Source organism: Apium graveolens, chromosome 10 (genome assembly GCF_009905375.1).
Source record: "Apium graveolens cultivar Ventura chromosome 10, ASM990537v1, whole genome shotgun sequence".
NCBI lineage: Eukaryota > Viridiplantae > Streptophyta > Magnoliopsida > Apiales > Apiaceae > Apium > Apium graveolens.
The window spans coordinates 76858401-76867896 of NC_133656.1; the positions used below are offsets into that span (position 1 = coordinate 76858401).

The 9496-nt window shown below is 32.3% G+C and overlaps 1 protein-coding gene across 1 annotated transcript; it reads left to right on the plus strand.

Moving 5' to 3' along the window:
* The first annotated feature begins 4682 nt into the window (after positions 1-4682).
* On the plus strand, positions 4683-9214 carry LOC141692548 (putative RNA polymerase II subunit B1 CTD phosphatase RPAP2 homolog). The gene is made up of 7 exons (XM_074497420.1): positions 4683-5304; positions 5470-6141; positions 6265-6452; positions 6543-6806; positions 8235-8393; positions 8643-8859; positions 9091-9214. The coding sequence occupies exons 1-6, from the start codon at positions 4746-4748 to the stop codon at positions 8745-8747; spliced, it is 1947 nt and encodes a 648-aa protein (XP_074353521.1). The 5' UTR covers positions 4683-4745; the 3' UTR covers positions 8748-8859; positions 9091-9214.
* The last annotated feature ends 282 nt before the right edge of the window (positions 9215-9496 follow it).

Here is a 9496-nt window from a genome sequence, read left to right on the forward strand (position 1 = left end):
AATAGTATATACCAGATATCGTTCCTCAAGGACTGTCTATGTGTGTAAATTAAAATTAATATCAAATAATTCAGTTGTATAACATAAGAACTAATTTTGGTTTAATTTAATCAACTAATTAATTAACACTAAATTAACTAATATTACACTAGCAAAGAGATATGGATATGTTTAGATACGAAAAGCTGAGTCAAGATAAGTACTTCCCCTAATATGTTCTTGTCGGTAATAAAGCCGAGTAATACTAGAGCAAAATCACAGTTCATTAACCTGAAATTGAATGATCATAGGTTTCTCTCGAAATCACTATAGTGTAGATTCTGTAATTAAACTAACATATGTCTATACCCAGTTTAAAGAATACAATTAAGCATCAATTTTACGTGATCATGTAAGGTAACGATATATGTATATATTATCAGAAATTAAAATTAATAGATATAATCATGCACCATTCAAGTATTGTCTCAATTAATATAACCCTCATAATATTATAATTAACTCGTTAACCTACGAAAGTTGATCAAACAATAGCAAGTAGTATGCATGAAAAGCACTTGAATGAATAAACTCCAAACTGTATATAGTACCTCTTATCAAACACCAACAATCCAATACTAAGGCTCCATAAAAATCCTAACTCATATGAGTTTAGTTCATAACAAATATCTCAAAAAATCCCAAGATAACCAACAAAAATTCATAAGAAGATATAAATAAAGATAAGAGAAAACAAAGCCAATTGAATGTCTTTAATGGTTGAGTTCTTCTCCGTTGGTAGCTTCTTCTCCTCTTTCCCTTGTTCGGCCACTTATCTCTTATCCCCCTCTCTATATTAGGTCTGGTTTAATCTATCCAATATATCTAATAAAAAGTCTTTTAAATGAATTTATGCAAATACAAGGAGATTTTCCAATTAGAATTGAATTCCAGGAAAAGAAATTCATTGTTGACTTTTGGGCTCTGATTCTGGGTTGATTCGGATGGACTGTGAATTCAATACCATTTCTGAAATAAATCTCTTCTCATAAGATTTCTATGGGTTGTTGAATCTTCAAAATCAGATTTCTAGAACTCCAGATATGACCCAAACATTGTAGACTACGCAAGCTGCCCATAAATCTGATTTTAATAAAATTCATCTTCAACTCTGATTTTGTAAACTCCAAGTCTTCCTTTATTATAACTCCTTGATATCTTGAATAAAACTTGAATATTTATTAATTAAAAATCTAAATCAATACAAAATATGAGGACAATATTAAGATAAAGTGCACATTCATCAAATAGGCTAATAGGTAGACTAGTAGCTTGGAGAGATTTCTCTTGATTTGATGGCATAATAGGCTAATAGGTAGACCGGTAGTTTGGAGAGAAGGAAACAATACGTGGATGCCTATTTACCATTCATTCAAATGACATATAGCTTGCAAATGTACTTGTGTGGCGACTGTAACATTTCTTGACCTTAAGTTGCACCTATAGGAAGCTTTTTGGACTTGGAAACTTCATGCAAGTAAACAAGAAGTAGTGGCGCCTCCTAATCTTGAATAAGGTCAAGTGGCGCTTACTACAATCAACATCAAATTCGTTGCACCTAGAGCACTTTACATGACTTCGTTCTCACATAGATTGATATAAGTGGCGGCAAGAGGAATTTGCACACTTAGAATCTTCAAACCAAATAGCTAGTGGCGCCTAGTGACAAGTAAAGAAAGCAAGTGACGCCTGCAGGTTAGTAGGTAGTGATGGTGGTGCCTAGAGTGAATTAGCCACTTTACTTAGTTTATGAGGAGCTCTGTATGCAAGTGCCTCATTCTAGTACTAGTAAACTTGTACTTAGTTTTTTGTAGCACACATCAGGAGATGGCGCCTACTAGGCCATGTAAGGCTGGTGGTGCCTAAGGTTACCTTGTATAAGCCACTTTACTTAATTTATGAATTCTCTTTTTAACTGTTTAGTTGTCCCGTCTTCACGTCTTCTCTCCGAGTCTTCGTACAAACAGTAACCTTTCTATTCAGGTACGAAACGAAGACTCACTTAACAATTCTTTGAATTACAATACTCAGGTTCCCCTCACAGATCACTGACATTTGGTGTAATTGATTCGCTTCATAAGTTATGCTCTCAGAAGTTCGTATTATAAACTCTATAAACCATTGTTAAGTCTTCTATAATACACAATCAATTTCACTTATAATTCTTTAGGTATTTACATTGATACCGAGAACTGTTTTGAATGCCTTGAATCTTATTTCTCCATTGAATATATTAATGAAATTCTTGACGAATTCTTCACTACAGCTTACAAGATCATCATATATTACCCAATCTTCATTCTGAACTGATTCTAGCAGATCATATGATTATTTGCAAGTTCTATGTTGAATTATCCAAATCAGCATTGTTGAGTTAATTATATAGCTGAAATCTTGCTCAATGACAACATTATTAAAACACGAGGGATTTAATACAAAGTAACTCATTAATTTGAAATATATTATACAAATTCGAAAAAAAAACTAGTACTAGTCTCTGTCAAAAAAATCGGTCAATTTTTAAAAAATTGTCAATAAATCGTTGGTAAATTGATCAATTTATTTAACCTATTTAATAAATTATCGATAAATCTTCTAAGATTAGTTTTGGTTTATAAGCATCGTTGATGGCACTTAGAGCGGACAATTTGGTACACAACATGAAACGACACGAAAAATACAGATATGGGTTTTAATTTTTGGTACACGAAACACGAATGTACACGAACATGAAATTACACGATAGATTTAGTGTCAGATATGAGTTTCAATTTAGATACACGAGAGTACACGAAATTACACGAGATAAATATATTTATAAATTAATATATATAACACATGCATATATTTATGTATATAATATAAATATAATATAATATTTACAAGTTTTTACAGAATACTATGTAAATATATATATATATAGACAAAAGTTCAGTGGAGTCCGTGTTTTATTTGGAGACTTGGAGTCATGTTTATAGGCCGTTAGATTGAATGAAATGGACGACTCATATTACATTACAGGTGTATAAAATAAAACCTAAAACTAACTGTATTACTTTACATAGATCAAGTAGTTTATTTTTCCTTACTCAAATATATTAAGCTATAACTTTTATTAGGCTAAGTTATGTATTAGAACTCTATTTTTGAATATAATTTTCAAATATTATTTGTTTATTTTAAATTATATTTTTTATTTAAAATATAAAGTACTACACTTTATATATAAAAAATCTACAATATGTTCTGCACTCTATTTTTTTAAATATTTCACATAATATTTTATTCTTGCATTATATTTTTTATTTAGGTTTAAAAGTACTACATGGTATAATTTTAAGTACTACACTCTATTTATAAAGTTCTACGATTTGTTTTGCATTATATTTTTTAATAGTTTTTTTCACATAATACATTATTCTGTAAATTGCATTATATTTTTTTTATTTAGGATTAAGAGTACTAAGTTTTTATTTATGTATAAATATTTTTTTTGTCATTTACTCCACATCAAATATATTACATTATAATTTTTATTAGACTAAGTAATGCATTAAAACTCTATTTTTAAATATATTTTTCACATACATGTGTTCTGCATGTTAAATTATATATATTATATTTAGATTTTAAAGTACTGCATTTTATTTATAAAAAAATTGTACAGTAAGTTCTGCATTATATTTTTTCTAATATATTTTTAACATAATATTTGATTTTACAAGTTACATTATATTTTTTATTTAGACTTAAAGTACTACATTTTATAATGTTAAGTACTACGCTCTAATTATAAAATTTTGGCACTATGTTCTTTCTTTCATTTTTTTAATATATTTTTTTCACATAATATTTTATTCTGCAAGTTGCATTATATTTTTATTTAGGTTTAAAATTATTATATTTTATAATTTTAAGTACTACATTCTATTTATAAAGTTCTACAATATGTTCTGCACATTATTTTTTAATATATTTTTTCACATAATATTTTATTCTGCATGTTGCATTATATTTTTTATTTACAATTAAAAGTATTAAATTTTATAATTTGAAGTATTACACTATATTTATAAAGTTGTATGATATGCTCTGCACTCTATTTTTTTAAATAAAATTTTCACGTATGATTTTAATCATGTTACAATTTAAACTACTTCACTACATTTACAAAGTTCAGCACTCTATTTTTTTAATATATTTTTAACATAATATTTATATACATGTTACATTACATTTTTGACTTACGTTTATAAATAATATTAATTATGTCTCTCACTCATCTGTACCCCACAATCTGACAAAAATGTAACGATAGTTATACAGGTCTCCAAATAATACTGGTCTCCACTAAACCCAACTCTATATATATATTTATATACACTTTCCATATTTCATTAAATTATACATTAAAATAGATTTTTTTATATATTATATGTATATATATTATATTAATTTTTTATTTAATATACACAAAAAGTACGAAAAGTACACGATAGGATTCGAATCGGATATGAGTTTCATATATGGGTACACGAAATCATTTTGGGTCGGATATGAGTTTCATGTTTACGTACACGAAATACGAAATTATCCCACACGAGTAATATAACCGAAGATTTAAAAAACATTATAGTAGAACTGAAGTAAAGAAACAACACAGTGAAACCAAACAATCTCTCTAGGGTTCCAAACCTCCATCTCCCATGGCGGACAAAGCACTAGTCTCCGTAGCAGACACAATCTACGAGCTCCAAAAGCACCTCTTCGAGACCATCCAAACGGAAGCCCAATTACACACTGCCGGTTCATTAATGTCCAAGAACGATTTCAAACACGTAATCACCGAACGATCAATCGCCAAATCTTGTGGATATCCACTTTGCCCCAATCCCTTATCATCCAATCATGTTAAAAGTAAAGGAAAGTATCATATTTCGTTGAGAGAGCATAGAGTTTACGATCTTGAAGAGATGCGCATGTACTGTTCGACGAAATGTCTAGTCGAGAGTCAGGCGTTTTTGGGGACTTTGCAGGATGAGAGAAGTACGGTGCTTGATGAGAGTAAAATTGAGGAGATTTTGGGGTTGTTTGTAGAGAAGGTTGATGGTGGGGTTGAGAAGGGAAGTAAAGGGGGTGAGGAGATGAGGATTAAGGAGAATGTGGCGGTGGAGCATGGAATTGTTGTTGTTGGGGATGCGAATGCGATTGAGGGGTATGTTCCGAGGAGTTCGAGAGTGGGTGATGGAAAGAATCGGAAACAAGGTAGTGTTTTAATGTCTTGTTTCAATTGGTATAGGCTTAATTGTATTGTTATCTTGCAAATTTATAACTTTTGAAGTCTTTAGTTTTGTTTAATTGCAAGTTGTGAAATCTTTAGTTTCGTAGTTTTGTTTTATTGTTTGGTTCTTATAATGTTGTGAATGGCAGTGGTTAAACCTCCTAGGAAGAAGAAGCCTGCTGAGAAAATTGACATGAAATTCAGTGAGGTTGACTTTATGAGTACCATTATTACTCAAGATGAGTATAGTGTATCGAAAGTACCATCACAGTTAAAGGCTAATGATTTTGGTTTAGAAGTTAATGGTTCGGAGAGTGGATATAGGTTTCGAGAAATGAATGATCAGTCTGTGGAATTGGGAACGTCTTCTGCTCGTGCTTCGAGCAGTTCAAAAAGTGAATGTGAAGGGCCGAAACAGGAAGGGAGTGTTGTTGATATGATTGATAATCTTAGTATATCGGATGTGTCTGGGAATGCTTGTCAGGGTGGAGCTGGGGTGAATGTTATGGCAGCAGAGAAGGGAGCTCATAGTGGAAACACAGCTGAATGTAATGCTTCCCTGCCAAAGACTTCTTTGAAATCGTCAAGTTCAAAGAATGTTACACGCACTGTTACATGGGCTGATGAGAAGAGTATTGGCAATAGAACACTTTCTGAAGTTGGTGAGTTGGAAGATAAAAAACATGATTCGAAGGGCCTCAATCAAGTAAATATGGAAGAATACGATTCATTAAGATTAGAATCAGCAGAAGCTTGTGCACTGGCACTGAGCCAAGCAGCGGAAGCTGTTGCATCCGGAGATTCTGATGTCCCTGATGCAGGTATTGAACATTAATATCAACATTGTTTTTTTTTGAATTATAATTTGTTTCCCTTACGTTTCTATCTTCATTCTCTTCCCTTGAGATGTTGCCCATTAACTCTCTATTGCATGTATTTTCCAGTTTCCGAAGCAGGAATAATTGTAATGCCCCCACCAATGTACGAAGAACCAATGGATGCAGACATTGATATGGACTTGGAACCGGCAGCTATAAAGTGGCCAAATAAACAGGGCATTACAGCTTCTGATTTTTTTGATAACTCTGATGATTCTTGGTATGATGATATTCCAGAAGGATTTAGTTTAAATGTAAGTTTATCATTTTATTTGTGCAATTATTCTTGCATTTGTTAGATAATTTATTCTTATCGTAATAACTTTCGTAATTGAATGCTGTAGTTGTCGCCATTTGCATCAATGTATATGGTGCTCTTTTCATGGATGTCGTCATCTTCATTGGCTTATATATATGGGCGGGATGGAAGTTCCCATGAAGAGTTTCTCTCCGCTAATGGAAGGGAATACCCCCGTAGAGTAATAGCCATGGATAATCGTTCTTCTGAAATTAAGCTGGCTGTTGCTGAATTTCTTTCCCGTACTTTGCCAGAGCTTGTTAATGATCTTAGACTCCCAGTACCAGTATCAACGTTGGAGAAGGGAATGGTACTACTTCTTAACTTTAGACGGTGAATGATTATTGAATGATAATAAATTTAAACTACATTAAAGGAAAAAATTAACAGATGGAGTTGCTTTTTTGTTGGTCAAGGTTAATAATGTCTATTTTCTATCTGTAGTATCTTTTCTTATATATTATATACATTGTTCGCTTGATATCCAGGCCAAAAATACAATTTGTTTTAATATAAATTGAGCAAACCTTAGTTCTCTTGGTAGTCCATTTGTTCTTCTGGTTACAACCTACTTGCTTGTTAATTGAAATTGCAATTGATCCTATCAGAACCTCAATATTGAGTGATACTGATAGGTTAAGAGTTGCTATAAATCCTCTAGTGTGTTGTTGACTTATCTACGTTGCACGTTGACGAAGAAAGCTATAAATTCATCTTTCCAGCTTCCACCCTCTGGCACTTTTAGGGAATAGTCTCCTGTTAGAATCACTGTACTTTCAGTTGTTGGATAATATTGATTGTTAGAGGCTCTTGCCATTGAGTTCTTTGGTGCGAGAATCGGTGAATAGGATTCGAGTAGGCTGTGATTTGAATAAAAAGAAGATTTTCTTTGCTTTCATCAGTTTCTCCAAGTATCTTTAGAAAGACCATTCCCCATTGTTCTTGGTGATCAGAGAGAATGTATGCCTCTATCTTCTATCCTGCGAGATGTTCAATTTGGACAATGGGAAAAATGTGTAGAGCTATCCTTGTAAAGCTACCTTTTTTTTTGTCTTAGAAGGGAGTGTAGACCACCCCCCCTTCCCCCACACACACATGGTGTGCAGCACATAGTGCTCAAGATAATTTGGATTGATCTTTTTGTGATGTCTCTAGGAAGTCTACCTTGCTACTTCTCCAGCTGTACAAATAGTTTTCTTTATACCGTAGACTTATCTATAACCGACTTCATTCTGTTTACAATTTGACAACCTCTTTCAAAGCTGCCTCACTGGATTTGATTCATTTGAATGTGTTATGTTTTCATTGTTGAGACTTTCCATTACAAGACTTACTATAAAAGTCTTTAATGCTTTTTCCAAATGTTAACACTCTAGGAAGTGCTCATATTCTACCTTTTGGTTTGGCTCCAGTTGGTGTCAAACTTTTTCCCATTGTACAATAACATATTTCTTAACATTATTTCATACAGTTTTTTGCTGATATTTCTTCTTGTTTCTAATTACAAAAAGAAGCCCAAGCAAAATCTGTTTTGACATTGCTTCTTGAAAATTGTAGTAGTGCCAATTATAGATTTAGTCGTGCATTTGAGCATCACTCTTTCATATAACTTGTTCTGTGACGTTTGATATATTGGAGTTGTGTATTTTACTTGATATATGTTGGAGGTGTGTATTTTACTTGATAGATGTACATGTATTATTAAATCATTGATCATTGCTAAGTGCTTTTGTTGCAGTCCTACTTGCTGGACACAATGTCCTTTATGGATCCAGTTCCTCCATTCGGAACAAAGCAGTGGCACGTGATTATCTTTTTGTTTCTTGATGCGCTCTCTGTTTCCAGGGTTCCTTCAATTGCTTCATATATGCCAAGCAACAGAAAATTGCTTCAGAAGGTATTGTTCGTATCCGCCATACTTGCCTATTACTTGACAAGTCTATCTGGGATTTTTTATTATGAATTTCCCAGTGTTCCTATAAAGGTCAGTAATTTGAAACTATAAAAGTTTGTTCGGTCTCACAAGCTTAATTAAGTTATTCTACGAAACGAAAGTCTTATGCGTACGAGGTTGAGTACAAGGAAAGTGTCATATTTTGTTCAATGGGATCAGATCGTAATGTCATAATTTGTTGTGTGTGCTTAGGTGTTGGCTGGTGCAAATATAAGTGAAGAAGAGTATGGGCTTATGAAGGATCTAGTACTTCCACTTGGCCGAGTGGCTTACTTTTCTGCACAAAGTGGAGGATAAAGAACAAATTTATAAACTCTAATTATAGCCTCTTCAAATTTTTACTTGCTAAATATGATGCTATTCTCATTTATAGATGCTTTGCTACCGACTGTTAGAAGCTTGACCTTTTTGTATTGTTGAGTAACCAGCTCATTTATGGGTCGAAGAGTGGAATACCGGCACCCATCTTTGGGGTATTAATTGCCTTTAGTGTTCACAATAAATTGTGAGAATATTGGGGGTGGCTGGGAATCGAACCTTAGTTCTCCTGCCAGCCTAAGCTCTGATACCATGTTGAGTAACCAGCTCATCTAAAACCTTAAGGTGTTAGAGGAAGGCCCCAATAGGATCATATATTTAATGTATTTTGGTTGATTGTTCACTGTATAGAAATTTGAATTTACAAAAGAAAAACACATATTTTCTATGTATAATAGGAGAAAAAGGCTATAAGATTAAAAAGTCTCATTGAAAAGACTAAATTATTCCTGTTTTTAATATTTATATAAAAGATGTGGTTTGTGGGAATCGAACTCAAGTTAATTCATTCAACTATGCAAGCTCTTATCACTACACTATATTATCACATGTGCTTTTTATCATATATATAATATGTAAGTGTGTTAAATGAATATTTTACTTAATTTTAAAGATACTTACTTGAATTGCGCAAAAAAAGGATAGTTAGTTGAATATTTGTACAGTTAATTTTAAAGAATTGAATTCTAGATATAAAATTAGGCATAGTACATAAATGGATTATTATC

What these genes read in the sequence shown, in the direction of transcription:
- LOC141692548 (XM_074497420.1), top strand. Translation starts at nt 4,746, where the DNA reads ATGGCGGACAAAGCACTAGTCTCCGTAGCAGACACAATCTACGAGCTC. An exon ending in CAACGTTGGAGAAGGGAATG is followed by an intron (nt 6,807 to 8,234) that starts GTACTACTTCTT and finishes CTTTTGTTGCAG; the next exon opens with TCCTACTTGCTGGACACAAT. An exon ending in ACAGAAAATTGCTTCAGAAG is followed by an intron (nt 8,394 to 8,642) that starts GTATTGTTCGTA and finishes GTGTGTGCTTAG; the next exon opens with GTGTTGGCTGGTGCAAATAT.